Raw genomic sequence first — 25,943 nt, 5'->3', positions numbered from 1 at the left:
ACCTGATTTCAGGCGGTGGTTGAAATTTCTAAATCAAATTAACATTTTCCCCACAAAGCAATTACAGCTTTCATCCCTCGCCGTCCACTTCCAGCCTGTGAGCATAAGCAGACATATAACATAATGTGAATATTCAGCATGGACATGGTTCCTCTTCTACAGTAGGTTGAAAATGAAAACAAATCTGAAGTGCATTTGAAATTTAACTTTGTGTAAATATTAGGCCTGAAGAAAAATGAGTGAAGCGCATCTTGTCCTGCAGATGGCGGTGGTGTCACATTAACGCCCGAGTCCTCCATTAAAGCTGAGGAAGCCTCGTTTTTATCTGTTAACCCTTCATCAAAACTCAAACCTTTCTATGAGGAACGATGGCGATTAAAATCGAATTCCTCCGTTTTGACTTCGGCGACAGTGACTCTCGGGGCTTTGGTTTTGGTGCAAGGAGCCAAATCCCGTTAACAAACGCTCACTTGTCCCTCTGTGATTCTGCAGCGCTGGGAACTGGTCTGATTTGTTCATTTGTCGTCCCTTCATAATGCATTAGGTGACCGGATCACAGCAAAGCGTTGTGGCCTCAGTCAGTTCAAACTCGCAGTGATCAACTCCTGTCAGAAGCGGGACGAATGATGTTCATAGAGCAGAAATAATACGTCTGAATCACAGAACACGGGTTTGTCTGCTGCTGGAGCTGGAGGGAACGGATTCTTGCAGGCTTTTACTTCACACTGACGCCCTTTGTCCGACGTCCACTGACGCGAGCGCTCGAGACGTCCGCGCTCCGGCGTCCTCTGCAGAGCTCAGCCCAGAGGTCCGCGCTCCACGGGACGCACGCGCGTTCGCCCTCTGATCGTGTGAGAATGTGTGCAATGAAGCGCCGCCCCGCAAACGCGGACACGGCGCGTCGTGTTTTCGACGGAGGATCAGACGGAGCTCAGTGCTTCACCTGCCACGAAAGCCACACACACACGCAGCGCATCAATTAAGTGCAAGGGAGAGGGAAACAGCACCTGATTGGCTGCTAGAGTTGAACGACTGAACTTAAATATGGGTTTATTTCCGTTCATGCCCCATGGTTCTTCTGGACCCAGGCCCTTTGTTCTGAGTTCCCTTTCCTGAGGAGCAGTGGACCTGGACAAAGCACCGATAATTAGTCAGATATTCAGATGAAAGCAGAGGCTGTTGACTCCAGGGAGGCAGCGGATGCTCCGAGAAAAGGGAGGTGGTTCCTCCACTTAGACATAAGCAGAAGGTTTTAACTTAAAAAAGAACACTAAAATATAAAAAGCCAACTTTATTTATGCTTGTAGAAAGAAGCGATTCCAGACATTTCTGTTTGGGCCTGAATGTTTTCACAGGTGTTTGTGGTTCTACCTGAAGGCGTGAGGTGGTTCAGCCATAAAGTGGAGTGAGATTTGGAGGAGGACGAGTCACATCAGCAGCGCTTGGCTCGAAGCGGGGACATCACGCAGCCGCAGACGGCGCCCTGGCGCAACTTAGCAGGAAAAGCCCTGATGGATGCGGTCGGCAGGCGGAGGGAGGGCGTCCGCGGCTCAAACACGAGGCCTCTGCGGCGGAGCCAGGGAGGAAAGTTTGGGCTGTCGGTGCCAGACGCGGCGGACGGGTCAGGACGGATGGGGACGGGCTGTGGAAAAAGCACTGACCCCGCGTGTGAGCGTGGGCTTCTCTTCCGGCGTGTTTCTCTCTGTGGCTCATCCGTGTATGGATTAATTAGAGCTTAGTCTAAACTGATGTATGGACGCGCAAAATTACAGTCACTGGAAAAGGAGCGTGTCGTGACTTTTATTAAATTTATGAGTCATGTAAAGACATTTGTCTACACAATGGCTTTTTGAAAGGCTGCTTAATTAAGCAGCAAAGAACGAATTAAAAACTTGAATCGCAGGCTGTAATCTTATCAAATTTGTCACAATCATTTTTTTCTTCCTGCGCAGCGCTGAGACCACAGTTCACTGAAAAGCCCCACGTCTCCAGCCGTCACGTTATTTGTTGTTGCCTGGTGCGTTTAATGGACGTCTCTCGTGCTTTCTAATGAATGTAGTCATTTGACACATGTTGATTTCATTTTGCAAATTTCTGCAGGATGAATGTGTTTGTTGCTTCCCACTGTTTTTGTTTTCTAGCGCGGACTAAACCTGCTGGTCGTGTTTACAGTGAGAGCCGCAGTTCGTGCTCTCCGGCGCCAGGGAGCGCTGATGAGCGCGCTGTGCGCGGCGCAACGAGGCGAAGACGGCGAAATCCCGGTAAATCAAAGCGTTTAAAGGTGAGCGTTGCGCTTTATGCGGCCTGTGCGCCACACAGTGCAGCTTGCCGCCGTTCGGGACACGACTTGGGAGCTGAGGGGCAACTTCGTGGTTTCGCCGGTGACTTGCTTTGCTCGCTGGCAGGTGTCGGCACCGTCTCCCACGCTGTGAACGGCCCAGTCCGGGACGGGGCTATAGGCGGGGATATATTTATATACACGCACTCCGTTATCCGGTGCGGGCGCGGATCGGCGCGGAATCAACGGGATCTCCCGCAAGTAGCCCGCATGACACGCAGCGGGGAGAGGCGGCTTCTATTCCAGAGGGAAACGGGGAGTTTTAAAGGCTGTGACACGAGGGTCTGCGGCTGTGAAGAGGTATGTCGCTGGGCTTTAACGAGGGCTGAATGCAGAATGCGTCAAAGCTGCCACAAAGCGACGTGGTCGCTCAAAGTAAATGACGGGGAAAGTGCGGGGCATCTGGAAAAAAGTGCCCACTTAGAGTTGCGTAACTTTATTTACGAGATCACTTCACGCTCCCAATAACGTACAACCGGCCGCGTCTCAATCTACTTTTAGTTTGTGCTTCGTGTGTAAATGGCCCATTTTCCACATGGCCGTGGGTCGTACTTGATCCACGGGCTCAGCGGGGAGCGGGTGCGTGAGTGGATGTGCTGAGTCCGGCGATGATGAAAGTGATGAAAGGACACAACTCATTCACGGTGGGGAAAACTCCTCCACGCGAAAACAGATCAATGTGTCACTTTGTCTGGCAACAAATCGGGCTTCTGCCGAGTGGGTTTTATGCTGACGCATGCTTTCTTTCATCCGCTTTAAAAACGACCCGGTTTAAAACCCCACCGCCTCGCGTCGGGCGGGTGTCGTAATGTGGTGAGTTTAACTTCAAGACGCGAGACGACTCATTTATTTATCTGCTGTGAAGATGTGTTGGGGCTTTTTCATCTTGTTCTCCCGTTAGTGATGACTGCCGCCTCGTGCATCTGGGCTCACGTATGAAAGGCCTTCTGACCAGAACCCCTCCTGTCGTCCCGATATTGATTCTCAGTGTGCTGATTTGGCTTTTATTTCTATCTTCAACCCCCACCAGCACCGTGTGGTCACTTAAGCCCCGAGTTAAAGGGTTAAAGGCTAATTGTCTCCAAGCTGATTGCCCAACTTCTGAATGGCTTTTAGAAACGTATTTAACTCGCCGGAGTTCGTTTCTGCGAGCGGTCATCGTGGTCTGATGGTTGAACCCGAGTCCAAAGCTGCCGCGTTTATTCCCACAAGCCTTTCTCTCTCCACTTGTTCTGAGACCACCTTTAGGCTCTAAAACAAGTGTCTGTTGTAACGTGCTGTAGAAATCAGCGGCACCTCGTATGACGTGGATGTGTCATGAAACAAGGACACTAAAATCCACTCAGAAGCCAGCTGTCAAATACTAATATAATTAGCTTTTTGTGTTGGACATCCAATCCCTGCTGACATCAGCTTTCCCGGTGGCTATTTTTAGTCGCAGCGGCAGCATCGCCACGGGGACGACGGTGTCAGTCAGAATCAAATATCCCATATATGAATAAAATAATAAGTAAATGTCTCCAGTTGGCTTGAGTGATGGCTTAAATTCCCTTTATGGCAGCCAGCTAGACCATGTGACCACTCCCCTGACATTTCAGCAACACCTCACTTGTAGACCCCATCCCACACACACACTCACACACACCTCCACAAGTTCCTGCAGCAACAAAACACACTAAAAGAGGAAGCAGCAGGAACGCACGGGCCGCTTTCTTAATTGTGGGTTGATTTTTTGGAGGCCTTTCCCTCCAATCAGTGCAGTCATCTGTGTGCGAGGCCGGGACAAAGCCGGGGCCGCGTTGCCATGGCGAGGGATTGTTTGCATCCACTCATGCCGCTGGCCGTGTGGCAGCGCACGCACACACGCACACACGCACGCACGCCGTCGCAGGCTCTTTTGTCCCGTGGACCCTCCTCCCGCCGCCACAGCCCTGTTGTTCCTCTAAAAGCCAGGGCTCTGACCACATCATGCTGTCAGCCTGCTGCTAAGTCATCTGGTGTCAGGTATGCTACATGTGTGATCAGCACGTCGAGCAACAATGTGGCAGGCTGTAATGAAGAAAATAGTTTGGCCACGGTCATGGGTTCGAACCTAATCAGGGATTTTGTTTCATTTCGTGATCTGAGCAAAGCAGGAAATGAACTGTGTGATTAGTGTTTAAACCCAGGCTTGGTCTGACTGTTTGTTCTCATACGTCCTAGACATGAGTTATTACCGCCCCGTGTCCACTCCCTAACTCTGCCTTTCTGTGGCATCCTGAGAATGAAACCCCAGCAGCAGGCGAACTGAAGTCAGCCCTAAGTTTAGCCCAGGAGTCCGTGGCGGCCACCAGGCGTTGGCTCTGCAGCTCCTCTGCTTCCACCTCCTTCCACCTCCTTTCAACGTGAGCGTCTGGTGCTTCCAGCGCCGTCCTCACAGGTTCCAAAATGCAAGTAGACATTCACAATGGAGCTGAACCGAAATAGAACCCTTCACATCTCGGCGCTCGTTCGCGTCTGCTCTGTGAATTTATTTATTCGCACACTCTTGGCAGCGCGAGCATCAAAGTGACTGTAATTTAGATCAAAGGCGCAGCCGCGGGGCGCGTGATGAAAATACTGAAGACGAACGGCAACGTCTGAGGAGGGACGCGCGGCCGAGGCGGCTGCGACGCGACGGAGGCCGAAGCTCCACGCTTCGGTGGCGTCGGTTCGGTGCTTGTTTCCAGTGCAAGAGTGTATCACGCAGGAGGAACGTTTCACATACGCACGCTTTCACATCTGCAGCATGTCATGTCTGTGTGCGAGAGAGAGAGGGAGAGGCATTACATTAAACATCTGGTTGCTACCTTTAGGCCACAGCTGTGAAACCTGAGCTCGTCATCGCGTCCTCTGCTTGGAGACACACCTTTTGTTCACGAGCTCCAAATAAAGGTCTCGACTTGGTTTGAACTGCAGGTCAGAAATAGTTTGCTGTCATCAGGTGTTGTGTTTCTTCCTCGGACTCATCCTGTGATTGTACAGCGTCACTTCTTCTGGCTGCATTTATGGGGAAGCTGTGCCTTAACGAGCATCTGAGCACAGATCCACGCTGGTTGAACGCCGGCCTCTTCCCTCCCAGATGCCTCCAGGCCGGGGAGCGTGCAAGCTAACGCAGTCTCAGTAGGAAAAGGCCTCCAAGGGAACTGTTAGTTAAATTGCAGGAGGGACTTTGGTCCCGTTCCAGCTGTGATGAAGATGGAAGACGCTGAAATTGTTAAGGGCGGCCTCGAGCGATACGTACGTCAAGGATCAGAGCTGAGCTGATGGCCCTGTCAGGGAAAAGGGGCCACCGCCCGGCTGGGATGCGGGAGTCTGAGCATCAGACACCTGCTCCTCCTCCACTCCTCCTCCGCTGCTCCTCCTCCTCTGCTCCTCTTTCGCTGCTCCTCTTTCGCTGCTCCTCTTTCGCTGTTCCTCATTCGCTGCTCCTCATTCGCTGCTCCTCCGCTGCTCCTCCTCCGCTGCTCCTCCGCTGCTCCTCCGCTGCTCCTCCGCTGCTCCTCCTCCGCTGCTCCTCCGCTGCTCCTCTGCTCCTCCTCCGCTGCTCCTCTGCTGCTCCTCTTTCGCTGCTCCCCTTTCGCTGCTCCTCCGCTGCTCCTCCTCCGCTGCTCCTCTGCTGCTCCTCCTCCGCTGCTCCTCCGCTGCTCCTCTGCTCCTCCTCCTCCACTGCTCCTCCGCTGCTCCTCTGCTGCTCCTCCTCCGCTGCTCCTCCGCTGCTCCTCCTCCGCTGCTCCTCCGCTGCTCCTCCTCCGCTGCTCCTCCGCTGCTCCTCCTCCTCCGCTGCTCCTCCGCTGCTCCTCTGCTCCTCCTCCGCTGCTCCTCCGCTGCTCCTCCGCTGCTCCTCCGCTGCTCCTCCGCTCCTCCTCCTCCGCTGCTCCTCCGCTGCTCCTCCTGGAGCGTGCTGCCGGGGCCCTGCCAGCTTCTTAATGACCGCCTCGCTGCAGAGGGTGCTTGTGTCAGCAGTTTGAGTCGTTGCCGCCTGTGACCGCTGCTGCTGCTGCAGATCAGCGGATGAAATCTATATCAGACGAGGCCTGTTAGACATATAGGTAGAATCAAAGCAGGAAGCTTCAAAAGAATCCAAGCTTTTCTCATTTATCCTTTAATAGCGTATAGTGTTTTGCTCTGCTTTGGTCTCCACCAACACCTGCTGCTGTCAGCAAACTAGAGCTGAAATGCTCTTTTACATAAGTCGATGATGAGTTTGTTGTATTACCTGCCCTGATCTGTCTTTTGTTTTTACTTTAGCATGGACTTTAACGCACCACTAGCACCCCCTTGTGGTGTGGAGGAATGAGGACCCCTTCTCTTAATGAAGGCCATGGAGCTGAAAGTGTGGGTGGACGGAGTGCAGCGCATCGTCTGCGGGGTCACGGAGTTCACCACGTGCCAGGAAGTGGTCATTGCTTTAGCACAAGCTATCGGTAAACCACGACAAATGACCTTCACGTCAGTAACACACGGCATGAAACATTATTCATCACATGACAGGGACGTCTTAGCATGATGTGAAGTTGTCCTAAAGCTGTGGTGGGATGGATCCTCTGCTGCTCCACACTGTGTGTATGTGTGTGTAAATGACACGGTGTCCTACATAAATCCCCACGGGCTTATTCTGTGATGTGGGCTGTGTCCAGCGTTGGCCAGGCAGCCTGTCAGACGAGCTGGAGATGATAAATTGCATTAAAATGAAAAGCGACTTGAGGGCCTGGAGAGATTTTCACCATAAACGGGCTGCACAGAATGAGATGAGTCACGTTTTTAACGGCTGCAGGGAGAACTATCAGCGTATTCAAATGGAAACGGGGCTTAAAATTTATACCCGGGTTCCTCGTTAGCGCCGGCGCCGGACGCCTCTAAGGTGAAACGCGTGACTTTGGGAGTGACAGCGTGGCAGGAGTTATGGCCGCCACTGTTCTTTGTGTCCACCGTGGCTTCTGTACAGGACCGGGGGCACTTTGATGCCCATGAATGTCTCCTTTTACAGCCGTGAGGCGGCGTTGAGCTCTTATCTGCGCGCGCTCAGGCCGGGGACACGCACAAACACGCGGAGCCGTGACCCATGGACCCATGCTTCCCAGCGCAGCCTTTGTTTGAGTTTCCCCCACTGCGAGGTGTTTTCACCACACGCAGCCTCACAGAAGGTGTTCACAGAACACTGGGCCTTTGAATGTCTGGACGGAGCACAAACACCATCTGTTTGGCTTCTCTGTGAGACCATCAGAGATAAAGGATCCAAAGACTCACAGTAGCGACAAAAGGTAGCATTTGTCAAGGGAAAGGTATTTGGGTGGGTTTTAGTTTTTAGAACCTGAGGAATAATTGGTATGAAGCGTTGACCCTCGTAAAAGCCATTAATACGTCCAGTCACAGCCTTTTATTCCCAGATACTGTACCTCAACACAGGATTAACACGCTGAACACCAGGGGGCTGTTTTCCATTTTAACATTTGTTTATGGAATAAAGGCTGCTGGAAATATGTACGCTGCTCAAAATATAATCCTAAAAGCCTTTTACCACTAAGACTGGGCACGCGCGATGGCAGCGTCTGCGGAGGAACAGCTCCTGCCGATCATCTCAGTGACACCAGCCCCTGTGCTCTGTCCCAGGAAGGACCGGCAGGTACACTCTGATCGAGAAGTGGCGCGACACCGAGCGCCACCTGGCGCCGCACGAGAACCCGGTGGTGTCGCTCAACAAGTGGGGCCAGTACGCCGGCGACGTGCAGCTGGTGCTCCAGCGAACCGGGCCCTCCGTCAGCGAGCGGCCCGCCTCGGACCGGCAGGCGCCCGCCCCGGAGCGCTGCTTCTACCGCCAGAGCCTGCCCCCACTGGCCAGGCTCCGGGCGCCCGGGGGCGGGGGCTCGCTCAGACGCAGGGAACCCAAGCGCAAGTCCCTGACCTTCAGCGGGGGGGCCAAGGGTCTGTGGGACATATTTGGGAGAAGCAGAGATGCTGAAGGTGGGAGTGGTTCATGTCTGTATCATTTGGCCTCACCTATTTTTATCCCTGTCAACAATCCAACCTCCGTGCTTTCATCTCCCTTTCATGTTTCCATCCAGCCAAGCAGCAGCGCGGGGTGAGTCTGAGCTTCGACAGGGATGGAGGAGGAGGGGGAGGGGTAGCGTCTGTACCTGGGAGTCCAGCCAGGGAGCTGAGCCGGCTGGTGCAGCTGCAGCGAGGCAAGCTCCAGGCGCTGGAGGGCCGGCTCGTGGGCTGCGAGGCCGAGCTGCGAGACTGGGAGGACGTCATCACTGAGGTGAGGTTGCAAAAGCGCCGCGAAAGCGCTGCAAAAGCGCCGCAAAAGCGCTGCAAAAGCGCTGCGAAAGCGCTGCAAAAGCGCCGCGAAAGCGCCGCGAAAGCGCCGCAAAAGCGCCGCAAAAGCGCCGCAAAAGCGCAGCGAAAGTGCTGCAAAAGCGCCGCAAAAGCGCAGCGAAAGTGCTGCAAAAGCGCTGCAAAAGCGCTGCAAAAGCGCAGCGAAAGTGCTGCAAAAGCGCCAGAAGCGCCGCGAAAGCGCTGCGGAAGCGCTGCAAAAGCGCTGCGAAAGCGTTGCAAAAGCGCTGCGAAAGCGCTGCAAAAGCGCTGCAAAAGCGCAGCGAAAGCGCCGCAAAAGCGCAGCGAAAGTGCTGCAAAAGCGCTGCAAAAGCGCTGCAAAAGCGCAGCGAAAGTGCTGCAAAAGCGCCAGAAGCGCCGCGAAAGCGCTGCGGAAGCGCTGCAAAAGCGCTGCGAAAGCGCCGCAAAAGCGCTGCAAAAGTGCCGCGAAAGCGCCGCGAAAGCGCCGCAAAAGCGTCGCAAAAGCGCAGCGAAAGCGCTGCAAAAGCGCTGCAAAAGCGCCGCAAAAGCGCTGCAAAAGTGCCGCGAAAGCGCCGCGAAAGCGCCGCAAAAGCGTCGCAAAAGCGCAGCGAAAGCGCCGCAAAAGCGCAGCGAAAGTGCTGCAAAAGCGCTGCAAAAGCGCTGCAAAAGCGCAGCGAAAGTGCTGCAAAAGCGCCAGAAGCGCCGCGAAAGCGCTGCGGAAGCGCTGCAAAAGCGCTGCGAAAGCGCCGCAAAAGCGCTGCAAAAGCGCTGCGAAAGCGCTGCAAAAGCGCTGCAAAAGCGCTGCAAAAGCGCCGCAAAAGCGCCGCGGAAGCGCCGCGGACGGGTCGCGGACGGGTCGCGGGCTTGCGTCTTAAGCTTCACTCGTTCTCCTTCGCCAGGGAGAGCAGCTGGAGGAGGAGCTCCTGCTTCTGGAGCAGCAGGTGAGAAGGAACGATGCCGAGATGGAGGAGGAGGAGTTCTGGCAGGAAGAGCTGCACGCGGAGCAGGAGCGCGAGCGGCGGCTGCGGCCGCAGCTGGCCGAGCTGCAGGGGCGGCTGCGCGACTGCGAGGACAAGCTCTCTGAGTACGTGGCGCGCATACAGGTGAGCCGCGCCCCCCCCACCCCCCACCCCCCCCTTCAACCCGATGGGCAAAAAGGCTCAACATGCGCTCTCCCCAATGTGGCGCAGAGCATGGAGGCAGGACTGGAGCGGGAGCGGCTGCAGCAGGAGGCCGAGCTCCACAGGAGGGCCACCGAGGAGGAGGTGACAGCATGTTGACCCGCGCCCCGCCTCAGGAGTCCTCCTCGTCACTCTGCGTCCGTTTTCCCATCTCAGGTCCGAGCGCGGCTGGAGAGCGCGAGGTCCGAGCTGGACGCGCAGGTCCGGCGCGCGGCGCGGCTGGAGAGCAGCTGCGGAGCACTGGAGCGCTCGCTGGGCCGGTCCGGCAGCAGGCTGCAGGTCAGCTACAGCTCGCAGCTAATGGTCAGCTAATGCAGCAATAAGGCAGTGGCTGCAGCGTGTGCGTGCGTGAATGACCCCGGCGCACGGGCGGAACCACAAATCTAAGCCCATTAAGCTCCAGGCAGCGAAGCGGAGTTTCATCTGCAGCAGGAAGTGCAGTGGATCCTTGAGGCTGCCTGTATGTATCTTAGTGTGAGTTTGGGGTTTATGTGCAGACGAGGTCCGGCAGGGTGTGGGAAGCATGAGGTAATGCGATGGGGGAGGGAGGGTGTTACAGCATTCTTTGCCTGATTAGAGAAGGGCCTGTATAAGTACACAACTTCCCTGCTTGCAGTTGCACAACCATCCGACCCCGTCCCTTTTTTTCTGTAGCTGGATTCCTGACTCATGAGACTCATGTCTGACATTCACCTCAGTTAAAGTGCAAGGAACACAGGGATCTTGGAATTTAGGGTGGTTGCGTGGTACCAATAGTGATTATTTATTTTACGGTGGCAGGAGAAGGAGCAGGAGCTGGAGCAGCTGACAAAGGAGCTACGACAGGTCAACCTGCAGCAGTTCATTCAGCAGACTGGCACCAAGGTCACCGTGCTGCCTGCTCAGCCTGCTGGAGGGAACGCCAGTGGTACCAACACACACTCACATATGCATCCATATGCACTACACAGCGCATGACTTGGCATATTACCAGTTTATTCTGAATAAGGTATGTTTCATGGAGAATCACAGCCTGGCTAGATATTACGTTTAGTGTTTACCGTGTGGCCACAGTGCCACCTGGTGGCCATTCAGAGGATCACAGGTTAGACTGTGGGCATATCTGACAAGACGTGGCTGTTGTGCCAAGGCAGCTTAAGTCTGTAACCCCATTATCACCAGCACCCTGAAGTGCTGCAGGTCTTTTACAGCAAGTCAGAGAAAAATCCCCACTTTTTATTTTTTAAAAGCAAAATGCCCCATTTTTTCTGCCATGAATTAAACCAGGGGCGTCCAACCCTGGTCCTCGAGAGCCACAGTCCTGCTTTCCTGTTTTCCAACTCTCCTGTCACAGCTAATAGTAATTACCTTGACCAGGTGTGTTAATCCAGGTAGTCAATCAGCAGCTAACTGACAAACTGTAAGTTTAACGTGTTTGAGCTCAAACACACACACATAAATCATTCCAGCTGACTGCTGCATGTGTTTGGCTTTTGCATTTCTTCCTGCAGAGGTGGAGACAGGTTCTCTGAAGAGACTTGGTTCCTCGCGTCTCTTGCCCAGCAACCTGCGTGCTCTGCAGAGCATTGTCTCCTCCAGCCTTAACCCTGAGGGCATCTATGTTTGACCAGCAGACACTCCCAGGACACACTGTTGGAGGATTGGGATGCTCAAGTCATCGCGGGGACTGCTGCAGTGCTCTGAATAGAAAAGCTTGTCCAGATAGCTAGTGGTCAGAGAAATAAAACTGGTTTGGCATCATTTTTCAGGACTGAGACTCAGACTGATGTCAACATCCATTTGTGAACTAGCACTCTCTGAAACTGAATCTGAAAACTCTCTGAATCTGTAATATATAATAAAGGATGTGGGATTATACCGCTACAGGTCAGCAGGCATTCAGCAAGAGGTTTGAGGCACGAAATACCTACAGAAATACCTTATTTTTGTGTTGTGCATCATAAACTGTAGAGACTGTAGAGATGCAAAATTTAATGTAAGCAAATATGAAAAAAGGTGAAGCACAAGCATGAAACACACTTGTGCTATAACCATAGCCATATCTGATTGCCTTACTCTGGAAACTGGATGTCAGTAAGTGTGAACCCGAACACTGTACAGTATGCGAATGAATTTACTATTAGCATCAATTCAGGTGATCTCTGGCCATGATGACTGCTGTCACAATAGCGTCGCTTCAGTCTTTTTTCTTTTGTATTTTGTATTGATTTGAACAGGAACTTGGCATCATTTTAAAGTGGACAACTCGTTAACCATCAATATTACAGAACAACATACCCCAATATCAGCTGATTGTCACTTGGTTGGACTATTTCAGGCTCCAGTGTGGCTTGTTTTTGCTTTGGGCTGTCAATCTGCACTTTGTTCGTGTTCCTTCAGAGGCTCTGTCATTGGAATGGATTGATGCGGAATCTGTTTAACAAATCCTTCTTGGAAGACAATTCCCAGTTCGGCCACTGGGTGGCAGCAAAACACATGTTATTTCGCCAGCGGAAAAGTTAACTCTGTGAAAGTTGATTCTGCTTTGTTGTGTAACTAAGCCTCCAGCTGTGAGCTGTGAGTTACAACACCGGCCAAGTGTTCCACTGTGTTGTTTAAGCAGGGACCTAAGCGTTTCTGATCGTCATCCATTTGTCCTGTCTGGAGCTAAAGGTGGCGCGTATGAACCAAAGCTAGTGTGTAGTTAAGTGAATGTACTTTTTATATGTATTTGTTAAAATAATGCAAGTATAATACTAGGAGGTGTCACTTGAGCATAATCACTCAAATTAGTGTCAGTAAGATTTGAGTTTGCAAATTATGCCACAAAAATTGCAAACTAGCCTTATTTAAATAATGTAACATTGAACAAACAATATCTCTAGTGGAAAAAAAAAATTCTTGTGCGCATAAAGAATTTGCTAGTGTTATCACAATTTTGCATTGTTTCTTTGTACTTGAGCAAAGTCATATTCAAAATATGAAGTTCTTTCTGAACATCATGAAACATAGATGAAGGATAATATATTTGTGCAGTGAATGTGTAGTAACACTGAATTCCACCCTCTAGGATTAAGGATAATGTTGGATATCTATAATAAAAAAGGTAACTTGAGGAATTTGCATCAACTTGGCAGAGGCTTCGGAGGAACTGTCCATTGACATTACTTTTCTGTTTTGCTCCCCCTATGCAGTATTATCGTCATGGCAACAACTTCAGCTGTGACAAGAAACTATAATAATAAAAGAATTGCAGCTCTGGTTGACTGAAAGTTTTGAATAATGGCATGCCTTACTGAGGAAAACTGTACATAATGTCTACATGTCACATCAATCTACGGACTATTTTTAATGCAGATTGAAGTCTGAAATATGCAGAATGCCAGAGAGGTTAGATTTCAGTGCCGCTGTTCAGGAAGCAGCCCTGTGCATGCAACAGTGTGCGATTGGATGATTCAGGCTCCTTATTAGTGGCAACAGAGGATGCCACAATTCATCTGAGATACATTTTGTTTGTTTGTTTTGTCCCTTTTCGCCTTGTTGACATTTACACTGATGGGGCTGTGAGCACAGTTAAAGAGCAGGCCGGCGGGTGGTAGCAGAAAATATGCACAGTCCTCTTTTGTTATTTAACTTTTAACAAATAATAATTATAAATGTAAAAGAGAATTTAACATGGGCACAGTTACTAACATTGCTATGTTTTCCTCCTTTAACTTTATCGCTAATAATTCATCTTCTGTGCCATGAACATTACTTTTCTAATATAAGTGCATATACAAATGCGATTATGGAGCCATTATGGAAGCAGCCATCAAGATTTGAAAGCTATTTTAGAAACGATGCGCCTCATGGATATTTCAAGACATAGAATTATCCAGACAAGAATGGGCAGAAAGTAATTATGGATAAAAGCTGTTCATGATGTCTCCAGCCATTTGACGTTTAAAGTGTATATTTGCTCGGATGGTGGCTTGAGCAGCTGTTTGGTGAACTATGATTCACGACAAATGAATCCTACAGAAACGTCGACATCATGCTCGTAAGCCGAACAAGCTCAAATGCAACCCTTGAATTGCTGAATTTTGCATTGTTCTCTTAACGGCCTGCTGTATTTCTTTTCATAATCTAATATGTTCTTCATGTGGAAAATGTACAAATAAATCAATAAAATATTTTTTAAAACAGGAAACATGTGACACAGTTGAACTTGATGGGTCCAAATCTTTTTCAGCCAATCAAATCATAGCCTAGTGTCAGCGTCGCCTACAGCCGGTTCGCGTCGCTAGCGTTAGCATCAGTATGAGCTGGTGAGATTTGGAGATTTTAGTAGAAAGCCGCTTTACTACGGAAACAACTTGAAGTTAAACCAACTAACAACACAGTTCCTGCTGCATAGAGACAGGAACAGGAAGCCTTCAGAGGTTAACAAGGTTAATTACGCGGTACAGAGCGGCTAGCGGCTAGCGGCTAACCTTCACGTTGCCTTGCTAATGGCCTGATCCAGCATCAGCCCAGCTCATTCCCGTCTGCAGAGAATAAAAAGGCGAAGCGTGTGGACAGGACATGCTTTGTAACCAAGGCTGCTGCTGTGGAGGAATTAAAGGCCACTGGGAAATGCAGCGACTGGCTCTTGACCTCTTCACCAGCATAACGGGCCGGAGAACGACCTTCCGCCTCAACCGGGGCGAGTGCGACGCTCGTCCTCGTCTCTGCAGCCTCCTGTTGACTCAGTTCATCACAGCCACGTCATTACCTTCTCTGCTTTACTTTGCCTGTCTGGACGTAGCTGCGTGCCTTAGTGCACTACATGGACAACAGTTGTGCAATCATAGCGACCAGTTCTTCATATTGGAGAGCCTGTAATCACAAGCAGTGCCTACAAGAAACAAACAAAAGCTGCTCCTGTTGTAATAATCACTATATGTCTCTTTAATTCAATTTGGTTCAACCTTAATTATTTATAAGGTTTACAACAAAATTAATCTCAAGGCACTTCAAAGTAACAACAAATCTTGGTGGGGCAAGCTTCACAATAGACAATGTTTTAAGAGATGCTTTCAACTATAGTATAGTATAAAGTAAAGAGAAAAAAATACCCATCAATTTCACCCTTTTCTTATTTTTGAAGCCGTTCAACTACAACATGATACACCCTGCTGCCAGGGAAAATCCGCATGGCTGCCGTGTCTAGTAGGCACAGTAGTTGTTTGGGGAAGGGATTTAGCAAGTGGTCAATTACCAAAAACCCAAGTGACGTGTCGAGAACCCGGGGCTTTGGGCCCTGGGGCAGCTGCCCACTCCACCCGTGGTAATCTGGTCTATGCTGACGGCGAAGGAGTAGGAGATAAAAGCATGTCTGTGAACTGACAGACCACTGGAAATCAAAATACTGGCTCTGGTAAAACCAGCTGGAAAGTGATTGACATTCATACGAGCAGACGAACAAGCAGGTTTCGGGAGTGTGGCCTACAAACAATGGGCACTCACGGCCGTAAATGAGCCACAGAGGTGAGGTCACCCCTACAGTGGTCCAACACAGAATAGATAACAGCGTGGACGGCCTTCGCTACGTCTGCAGAAGGATGAAAACAACTTAATTTTTAATACGTCTCTGAATTGCAGGAAGCAAAGCTGCAGGAGCCACTTTACCTGCACTTCAGAAGTCAAGTAAGTGTAAGAATCACTCGCAGCTCTCCAGCCATGCAGCTGGCTGTGCTGGAAGTCAAACAGGACTCCTGCCAAGGCTGACTGGAATGAAAACTTCTTCACATCAGACCCAGTTTTAGATTTATTTCCAAGTTCGGAGGGGCACTTTTGATACTTTTATGGAATTGGAGAACTTTGGTTATCACACCAGGTGTTTTCGTGTGAAAAGTCATTTGTCCCTCAGTTTCTCCCCAGTGTATTCCAGCTTTAATACAATAAATGGAGCTCAACAGCTGGGTCAGAGGGGCTCTGATTAGATCTGTGACCCCCTCACACCAGATGATACGTGAAGATTTGTAGCTTTAAATGCCATTACGTTCATCCAGCTTGTTTTTTTTTTACCCACAGTTGTCTCCTGTTGTTTATAAGGTGCCATCAGATTTAATAGTTTGCCATTTTAACAGGCATTACTTGTGGTGATGTATTATACACTGTATCTCATTAGGGGATAAAACTTCTAAAAGTGACAGCAACTCTGTATTCACACAGCAGTCAAGTCTGCAGCTATAAAAATACTACAGTACAGATTTACTGTTTTAAGCCACTGCAGCCAAAATTCGTGTTACATGTAAATATATTAAAGGACAAGCATTTCACATAATTTATAAGTAAATCAAATGGATAAAGGTAATACCTGTTAATAATATTATTAAGTGCTGTATTATCATTAAGTATATTTTTCAAATATTTTACATAACCAACATAGTACACAAATGTCAATGCATAGTTGGATTCCTTCCAGATCAAAATACACCACAGGAAGAGTCAAACGTGCCTCTTTATTGGCTGCCTAACCATTAGAAATCTGTTTAGATGAAGCGTTTTGTCCCCGATTCATATCCTGAGCTCTGCTGATTCACTCACGCAGCTCTCCCAAGGTTCATAAAAACATCAAAGTAGTCCGATTTTGTCAGAAGAAAATCTGTGTGACAAGACTGTTTTTGGAGAAATCGTCTGGATGCAGATCAGAGATTTTGTGACTTGTGAGTTATCTGAAAGTTTTCCAGCCAGTGCTCTGAGGTGGGGGTGAGTAATAGTGATGGATTCATGAAGCCTAATTAGTTAACCCCAATTTGTGAATTATGATGCAAATATCGCACCTTAGATGGATTAAACACTTGTTTTTAAAATGAATTATAGTTGTGCCTGAAGATTGATTACGCTGCAGTCTGTGTGTGTGTGTGTGTGTGTGTGTGTGTGTGTGTGTGTGTGTGTGTGTGTGTGAATATTTGCGCACGCTATGGCTGATGCTGTCATTAAATAGCCCCCTGGCCCCTCTCCTGATTTTGTTTATTCTGCACTGGGCATGGGAGTAGGTGGCAAACAGATGGGCATCCATGAATTATGGAAATTATGGGCTTTGATTAACCACCACACACTGCTGGATAAAAGTAACTCAGCGATTGCCAAGTTGTGTGGTGCACTGGGCTGTGCCGTCAGTCAGCAACACCATGGACCTGAGCTTGACTGATCTGTACAGCTCAGTCCTAAACGCAGTACAAAACTACTGAATTTCCTGTTTAGTTGAGTCTAAACTAAGTAAAGGGCAGGTCCAAGTATTTTGAATGGCTGTTATCATAGATGTATAATAAAAAGGCTCCGGGGCCTGAGAGGCCCAGAGCCAGAATCACACAATGAAGTCACCAATAAAGCCACAGTAAAGCATGAAAACATTCATGCTTTACAGAGAGATGCAAAATCTACAAAGCTTCAAAACAACAGTTAAAAAATAGCCTAAAAGACAAAAGGAGCAACCTACAGTACAGTATAAAAATAACTACAGTAATAATAAGACAACTGAGGAGCAAAAATAAGAGAAACGTATCGTCAAACAAGACAGAACGAACCACAGAGGGCTTCTCTGGGTTCAGTGTCTTATTCAAGGACAACCTGACATGTGGCACGAAGGAGGAACCCATAATTGAATATGGTCCTGGAGGCACAAACAAACAAGCAAATGGAGCCAAAAAGATGTCTACAAACGATGAAAAGAGGAGAAAAGATGAATTTGTAAAAAAAATAGACACAAAGTCAAAACAACAATGGACCAAAAAATCCTAAATGATGAGATTATGGCTGTTTTATTGAGGGAGTCCCGCTTTGTGGCGAGGAGCCCACTTTTCCAAAATCCACCCGTGGCCGTTCGCACTATTTCACATTCCATTTATTGCTGGATCCTCGGTTGGAATTCTGTGGAATAATGCTGATTAGCATTGGTCTGCTACTGCACAGCGGCCGTGTCTGAAAACACACTACGACGACGACGGTTCGGCCGCTTGTGTCTCATTTGTATCACAGTCCACCCATTAAGAAGGAGTGTTTAAAAGTCGAAACGTATTCGGTGCTGCCGGATAATTAATCACGTGTGTCATAATCGTTTAATTCTCCCCTTACTTTCATCAAATGAAGTCGGATTGTGAAGTGTTTAATCAGAGCTCTTTTAAAAAGTGTTTGATTTGTCTGAAACGGCTACCAATTATCTCGGCGCTGGCCTTGGAACTCGCCCGCAACCAGCACCACTTTTGAGCCGCCCGCCCCACACGCACAGACACACACCGTCGGCCGCCCCCCCGACTCAACACTGTCCTCATCGCTCCACTCTCACAAATGAAGAGAGACAGCCTTATCCCGGAACCAACGCGGAAAAGCAATTAAAAAGGAATTAAGGGTGTGCAGGGAGAAATTGGATATGATATCCGACGCCCATTGTAAATGTCAACCTTATTACTGTGTTGTTGTTTCCCGTTCCTTTGGCCGCCTTGGCCGTTTTCTGGAGTGACAGCCCATAGTCTGCTTGGCTTAATGAAGCCGTCTCAGCAGCCGGGGTCTTGGTCTATAAGGTGACGAGTGGTGCTTGTCCTCTTCTGCGTGCATCTCTCATTAGGATCAGTGTTGTTGGTGAGCAGCGCCTCCCCGTCTCCGTCGTGAAGCAAATGCCCGTTCAACTTATTTCACACCGGGGCCGCGATGTTGTGTGAGCGTTGCTGAGCGATTGGTTCATCTAATCGTGTTTTCAGCCCCGCTCACGCCAAGAACGCGCAGTCTTGCCTCTTTTTAGCTAATGGGCTTTTGAGACGACAAAATAGACACAACTTTCATTCCTGTTCTTTGCCTCTGTTATTGGCGTTATTTCCACCGGTACAGTGATGAGATGAATGATGAGATGAATGTCCCTGTTAGGCGTTCACTGTGTGCACACTGTGCAGCTGGAGACCCACCATCGACGCACTGCTCTGTGAGCAGCCCTTCCTCCCGTCGCTTCGCTATGCTCTTCCTCACTTTGAGATGTGATGAGTTTGACATCATGGCGTCGACAGCACCTCCATGCAATAAGATGATGTAAAAAAACACACCGGGGGCAGGGGGATATGCTTGTTATATGAGGAGCTTGATGCGGTAGCTAACTCAGACGACAAAGATGAAATTGCTTCATATTATCATGTACTGTGATTGATTTACAGTATCATCAGATTTATTGGCTTATTTGCTATTTTCCTCCTAATTGGTTTTTGAAGACGTAGATCAGTTCAATTCCAACTTGAGTAAGTTTTTTCGACACTAAATGAATTAATAATTACTGCCTGTGGAAATCCATAACCTGCTTCTGTCAGTTGGAATTCCTTATAAAATTCAGTCATGGACTATTCCCTCGGAGGGAAATCTACCTGGAAATTGAACTTTGGAGACACTGAAAAGCAATTTCACTTTCCAGTCGGCGCTGGCTGCTGTCCGAGCTGTCACCGAAAACATCAGAACTGATTCTGATAGGACAGAGTAAAAGGAATTACGCTGGGATCTGGGAAATCCACGTTGAGCGCGGCTGGCTGTATTACTAGAATATATGAATGTCCTGTTTTATCACACTTTAATTTCCCCTAGGGACTTTTACTTTACACCTTGTAGCTTTGGCTCAAATGAATTGCCGTTCCCCTGGGTACTGCTTCAAATTTCTTTAAAATACATCCTGAGAGGGGTTTTGCTCGCTGCTTTTTCAAGCGTGAGCTTCAAATTCATGCAGACATTCACTTGGTGCAGCTACAGTCTGATGCTGCCGGCCACTGAGCAGCTCCACTGGAGCGATCTGAGGTTTAAGACTCTTCCTCAAGGGCACCACAGCGCTGTTTGTCCAGGGGGCTGGGAGCTGGTGCTCACTCATTTTCCACACCCAGACATCTTCGAGATGATCTGTCCCGAAATCTCAGCCCGCAGTTCAAATGAAAACACACGAAAACAGCCGTCCCTCCTCGCGTTAGCGAGATTAAGGACGACGAGTCCAATCAGAGGAAGGTGTGCGCGTGCACGTGCATGTCCTCGTGCACGTTTCTCAGCTTCCTTTGTTCTCTCTCCCCTGTCTTACAGTCTGTCCCACTTCATCCTGCTGTATAATGGAAATGGGTGACAGCCACATCTGAAGTCAAGAGATGAAAGACATCATTTACAAGTAGGTGCCTGCTCTCCCTTTGTGTGCCCTCACACACTCACACACACTCACACACACATAGAAGTGAAAAGTTTTTTTTAAAAACCGACTGTAATGTGTCAAATGTGTTTTTAAAGGGGAAATCACTTTAAACCACATTATAAACCTTAGCAACAATAGTTTTCATCTGTCACTTTGAATCATTTACTGCACGGAATTCGTCGTACACAAGCTCCTGTGAATAAACATATTGTAATGTTCATTTACATTGCCGCTACTTAACAGATCCAAATGGATGTCGCTCCAGCTCACACGTTCTGCGTTGCTTCTAATATAACGTTCATGCCCACATTAAATGAGCTGGTGCACAGATGCATTGACCAGAATAGTCTTTATTAAAAGTATTGCAAAATTTATACGGCTCTGTTCCAGATTCATAGGTCAAGTTGGAGATGACATTTAATTTTTCATCTCACACTGAGGAAAACGGCTTCCTAAGTGGTAAAGTATTAGATGGAGTGTAGTGGTAATGCCTTATTTTACGGGTCAGTAATTACTGAATGATTGCCTAATAACTTTTTAGTCCCCTCAGAAGGACTATGGATGGTACTAGTTGTAGTGAAAATACAGACAGGCTACTTTTTTAATGAATTCAACATAGTTGCAAGCAAAGTGCAGCTCTGCACACATCTCCACCTGAGACCTGGACCTGGCTGCATCTCTGAGATTCGACTGGACCGAATCCAGCTGGAACCGCCAAATGTGAAGCCCTAATCGAACCTGACACCTGGAGCTATGTTATTGCTTAATTCCATCCGTTACTGACTGCTACACTCTTTGATTATTAAATGAATTATAGGCCAACCCAGCCTTAACTCAGGCAACTAGAACTAGTGCATGTGGACAAGGCGTGAAAATAAAACTTGAACATGAGCTTTACAGCTACATTTGTAAAAAAAGTATATCAGCAAAGAATTTGGCTCTATTGTCAAAGTAAATATCATTATCTGTTTGCCACGTTGAATGCATTGGTCATTGGGTGCGCTAAAAGTAACTTCTAAGCGTTTTGGTTCTACATTCTAGGTTGTGCTTGTTTGCCGTTCAAGGAAAGCCTCGGCGCTACTGGCGAAAACAAATTCTCACAAGAAAAGCCCGTGTCTGAGGTGAGTTGATAAAACCCATAACTGACAATGACCCCGGCTTATCATTCACCACCTGCTTCAAACGGTCTTTTTCCTCCAATTACACGAGACATAATCTGCCGGGTCTGATTGCGCCGCTGTAATCTCTGCCTCTCCCTTTGTCTGCATCCATACTGTACCCTGTGGCGCAGAGCACCATGAGGGGTTAGAGTACAACCTGCACTGTCGTCAACCCGCTGCACCTTGTCTTGATGCCCTTGAGCAGTAATTGGTTGAATCCCTCTAGAATCTGACTTGAGGGCACAGAAATCCACCGCTCCCCAATCAGCCGGCTGTCAATCATTCTGCCAACTAAACTAAAGCCCGGGATAACTAACAGGCTGAGATTGGAATTTAGAGTTAGAGAGACATAAATCTTCCCGACAAGTTTGTGCTTGGCCTCTCGGTACTCCTTTATAGGCAGGTCTATCACCAAATTGGATGATAGGGATGTTGTCAATATGATGGTTTGGGGGAAGCCCAACATCCAATTTGGTTTTTACAGGGAGACAGGATGTGCATTTTTCATGTTTTAAAAATGGGACAGCCCTAATAAAAGCTCCAACTGGATGTTTAGCCCTGAATCATAGACAAACGTCAACACGTGGGGGCTGGTGGACATGCACCGCTACAGCATCTCTGTGTGTTTAACACCCTGCCAGTCTAAACACATTTTGAGTTGATGAGTCATCTGTTAGTTTAATAGTGGCATATGGCATTAGACCTGAAATACCCCGGGGTGCAGAGTGGTCGTCCAGCTGAGCACGTTGGCTGTAGGATTTCACAGAATACTACATTTTATTTATATATTTATGTAGTATTGCTCCTAAAATACTTTGCCTTCATTCACATAGAACTAAATAACTTAGGTGTTTGTGCCTCCCTGCTTGTTAATGTAATAGTTTACTGTTTGGTAGCTGCAAAGCTACCATTAGTTATAACAGTAGCTCTCTTTGTTAAAAAAACAGCTCATAGGCCAGTTTCTGGAAGGAATTGGTAAAATATTAGTCAGTGCAGCTTCAATAAAATTTTATTGTTAGTCTCAAACAAAGGAAACATTGAAAAAGAGATAAATCTTGCTTCTTTCCTGAATAGGGAAAAGATTTAAGATACGTGCTAACATGGTGGTATAAAATCCAGCCCTGCTCCTCAGCGCACTGACAAGGTGTTATGTCTTCGCTCCCGGTGACTGAAGAGTTAACTCTTCAATTCATTTCCTTGTGGAAAACAACAGCAGAGGAGCCCTGCGGTAAAAGAAACCATCCTGTATCCCATAAAGTGTCACATTTGATCCACGTAACCTCCCGGCGTCCACCTTGCAGTAATATCCCTTTAATCATGACTCTAAATGTGTTGCCGCTGCTCGAGCCGCTGACCCTGCCTTCTGACCTTCCTGGTGGGGGAGGCCGGCCGCAACACAGCAGCTGCACGATCGATGGAGAATTAGAAGGTTCACAGGCTGGATTTCTACTGTTCCTTGACCACACGCGAAGGACAGCAGCTCACAGCAATCACATTTAACTGTGATTCATGGGACCAAATGAGGCGGTGCTATTTTCACTATGAGCTACGGCACGAAAGATAGTGATAATTATTTTTGATGCTACCTCGTTCAAAGGTCGTGGAGACGCGTTACTAAAACACAAACATGCTAATTTAAGTGTGAGGGTGATCCTCAAGGTCAGCAGGTTTCACACAACCATCCCTCAGCATTGTGCGTTACTATCCTGCAGCATCCGAGGCGTTTTCTCCACCGCTGGCTGGCATCTCGCTTTAGACCCATGCTGAGCACCACTCACATTAAAATTCAGATTGATCAACACTATCCCATAATTCATTTCTACTCTGGTGGGAGCATTGTCACAAAGCACAAGTGGCCATCTAGTTGTTTGATGAGCATGGTAATTATTTCAGCCATATGCCAAGGCTTCCTGAAGCACCTGATCTGAACCCAGCATAAGGCGGAGATGGACTCGAGCCCAACGCACTGTTTGCCACCGACAAATCATCTTTATTGAGATTCTCTTTATTCATTATTTGTGCCTTCATCTTTCGCTGTTTGCCCGTTTTTATCGTTCACATCTTGGCTGTTCCCTCAGCCCCCCACCACCACCAACCCCTAGTTCCCTCTTTCGCCCCCAACCCCCACCACTATCCCGTTTGCTTGATTATGTCGTGCCAGAGTCTGGGAAAGTGTCACTATGGAAACAGGGGCAGAGGTAGTGGAGGGCTCTCTATGGGAGCGAGGGGAAAACGTGAGGATGAGGAGAGGCTCACAACTGGTGCTGAGGAATCCGCGAGTGGTCATCTGATGTAAATCTACCCCAATCTAGGAAATGATGGAATTGAATTGTATTAATAGGCAAGTGGTATGTTTCCCTCCAAAGCACCTCACCGTGCATTACTTTTATTACTCAGTTCACACTTTGAGCAGTTTATTTCCAGCATATCAGATCAGGTGAGATCGGATCACTGGCTGTACTTAGCCTCAGCTCATTTCAAGATAATCCACACTTCTGAATTATCATAGACATTAAAAATTCATTATCTCCTCGCCGTATTTTTGTTATCTTCATCATCGCTTTCACGATTAACATCATATTCACAAAAGAAATCAAAAATTCAATGTCATTTTTGCCTTAATTCACCTCAGTAATGTATGACTTCAGTTATATTTCTACTTAACATTTTGTTATTTTGTATTAAATATGAAATCTATGCTACCTTCTGCTTCTTGTGTATCAAAATTGATGCTTCTCTACATAACAGCATGCTGTTGATTAGATAAATCAAGCAATTTGATGTCACACTGAATTCTTCTAATACAGCCTTCTGGCTTTTATGGATTATTGTGCATTTTCAGATAAACCTAAACCATTGTGTAATTATTTAGATTCCCCGAACACACGAGCTTTACCAGATGCTTAGATGCAATATTTGATTCCATTTTAGCTAAAAAGCAAAGTGAAAGTAATAGCAGAACCCTTCATTTCCTTTGTCACAGGATGGTGCAGGGGAATGAAAAGACAGGAGGGACCAGGTTAGAAAAGGGGAGGAGTAAAGAAGAGGAGGGGGAGCAGCGTGGGAGGGAGGTATGATAGTGAGCGGGGCTGAGGCAGTAGCAGAGCGAGCCAGAGGCAGGAGGCAGGCAGCGACGGAGCAGCTCTCCTGCTGAATCTCCAGCCCACAGACGACCCAGAGAGTCGGCGGTCCCGCCTCAGCGCCGCTTCCCAGCACCTCCTGAATCCAAAGAGCAAGTCGTCCGCTGTGAGGTACGTGCCCTCTCGCCGTCCCCTCTGCTGCCTCCCCTGCTTTCATCTTTGTCAGAACTGGAGACCAGCAGCAGGCAGGTGCTGGAGGGTGTTAAATAGACTGTCTGTGTGCAGAAATCCTGCCAAGTACGAGGCTTTTCAGCAGCAGGTTGCTCTGTGTGTGTGTGTGTGTGTGTGTGTGTGCGTGTGTGTGTGTGTAGATGGAGCGAAACAGGGTTTAATTTATCAAAATGTCAGCTGCGATTCTGCTGAGATGGAGTTTCTTTGACATTTGAAAACTGATAACATTTCCTGCCATCAGACTCATTGGTGGCGCAGTGTGACCTGATGGCACAAAGGACGCAAAGAGAGTTCAGCGCAGCCTCAACGTGGCACAGATGTGTCTATTCTTGTCACTTTCCTCTCGGTTTTGCTCAGGTGCGCTGAACACAATACGCCAAGAGCCCAACTTTCTCTATCTCACCTGTGGCAGCTTGTTGCAAATGTGTTATATATTATGTTTAAAATATCCTAGTTATAGATGCACACATTTCCGGATGATAACATTTTCACCTTCTTCTGCATCCAACTACTAGCATATAATTAAGTAATTGCCATTTTCACTGCAAATACAACGATTAGTTTATTATATAATTACCCCAGTCTTCATCTTATGCAGCCAAGTATCTGTTCAGCTAACAGACTGTTTCCCTGACCTAAGTCCCTCTGAGTATGTGTCAACCACTCTCTTCATTAGAGCCATTAAGTGCGGTCTAATGTTATCAAGCACATTGTTGCTATTGATCTGCTAACCTGTTCCCAAGGGGCAGAACCCCAGACCAGGTTCTAGCCCGGGCTTCGAGCGCTTCCCAGCATTCTGTGGCGATCTGCAGGCTCCGTCTTTGTTGCAGATGTCATGATGTCATAGTAGCTGGACCCTCTCCTTCCTGCTGCACACTGGAACACGTCCTAACATTAGAGAAAGGAACAGAACAGTCTGTTATTACTGTTATTACTTGTGCGGCAACAAAGACGCCAGTAGAAGTGTGGTGGCAGTTTGGTGATTCAGTGCGATAAATCCAGCCTTTTTAAAGCCGCGTGGCTCCTGGAGTATAATATGTAATTCTAACTGTGTGCATTTTACAGAGCATTTCATGTAAAATTCAAGCAGTAGCGAAAACCTGTGCTTCTACTGTAAGTGGCACGGTGGAATATCAGGAGCTGTGCTGTGGCTGAGTCTAAGGTCGATTACGCTCTAAAACCTATTAAAAAGCACAAAACTGTTGACTTTCTTTATTATTCGTGGCTTTGACAAAATATTCCAGATTCCAGCATTAAATTGTGTAATTACCATAATGTCCTCAGTCTCGGGGTAGAGCTTTTTACTGCTTTGCTCCTATGTGCATAATAATGTGGTGCTTCAGCATTCCTGTTTTCTTACAGTACAGTAAGCAGCTCACTATTAATTTTAGTGGGTATAATAAAATTCTCTCTAATCTCGGCACAATAGTATTTTACTTATTTCCTCTAAAAAAGTCAGACATGGTGTGTTTGCATAATTCTTGTTAA

At 48.0% G+C, this 25,943-nt stretch overlaps 1 protein-coding gene and 1 long non-coding RNA gene across 9 annotated transcripts in view; both read left to right on the top strand.

Moving 5' to 3' along the window:
- Positions 1-1,336: 1,336 nt before the first annotated feature.
- On the top strand, positions 1,337-14,005 carry rassf8b (Ras association domain family member 8b). 8 transcript variants are annotated; one of them, XM_055511858.1, is made up of 11 exons: positions 1,337-1,668; positions 1,953-2,017; positions 2,142-2,281; positions 6,608-6,783; positions 7,970-8,320; positions 8,422-8,618; positions 9,553-9,756; positions 9,844-9,918; positions 9,991-10,113; positions 10,615-10,741; positions 11,325-14,005. In XM_055511858.1, the coding sequence occupies exons 4-11, from the start codon at positions 6,672-6,674 to the stop codon at positions 11,438-11,440; spliced, it is 1,305 nt and encodes a 434-aa protein (XP_055367833.1). In that variant the 5' UTR covers positions 1,337-1,668; positions 1,953-2,017; positions 2,142-2,281; positions 6,608-6,671; the 3' UTR covers positions 11,441-14,005. The 8 variants fall into 8 exon arrangements, with proteins under 8 accessions (XP_055367833.1, XP_029019183.1, XP_029019182.1 ...); XM_029163350.3 differs by having other exon boundaries at positions 1,337-2,017; positions 2,142-2,261; XM_029163349.3 differs by having other exon boundaries at positions 1,337-2,017.
- A 10,214-nt stretch (positions 14,006-24,219) lies between these two features.
- LOC114862636 (uncharacterized) overlaps positions 24,220-25,943 on the top strand; it is a 34,799-nt gene continuing 33,075 nt past the window's right edge. Inside the window, exon 1 of the long non-coding RNA XR_003787020.3 lies at positions 24,220-24,395. This is a non-coding gene — a long non-coding RNA (uncharacterized LOC114862636). The remainder of the gene's footprint in view (positions 24,396-25,943) is intronic.

The sequence above is a fragment of the Betta splendens genome, chromosome 9 (assembly GCF_900634795.4).
Source record: "Betta splendens chromosome 9, fBetSpl5.4, whole genome shotgun sequence".
NCBI lineage: Eukaryota > Metazoa > Chordata > Actinopteri > Anabantiformes > Osphronemidae > Betta > Betta splendens.
Note: the sequence above shows the minus strand (reverse complement) of the source record. Positions and strands in the feature narration are given on the sequence as shown.

Coding starts and splice junctions, on each gene's coding strand:
- rassf8b (XM_055511858.1), top strand. CDS start 6,672: ATGAAGGCCATGGAGCTGAAAGTGTGGGTGGACGGAGTGCAGCGCATC. Junction 6,784..7,969: donor TGCTTTAGCACAAGCTATCG/GTAAACCACGAC, acceptor GCTCTGTCCCAG/GAAGGACCGGCAGGTACACT. Junction 9,757..9,843: donor AGTACGTGGCGCGCATACAG/GTGAGCCGCGCC, acceptor AATGTGGCGCAG/AGCATGGAGGCAGGACTGGA.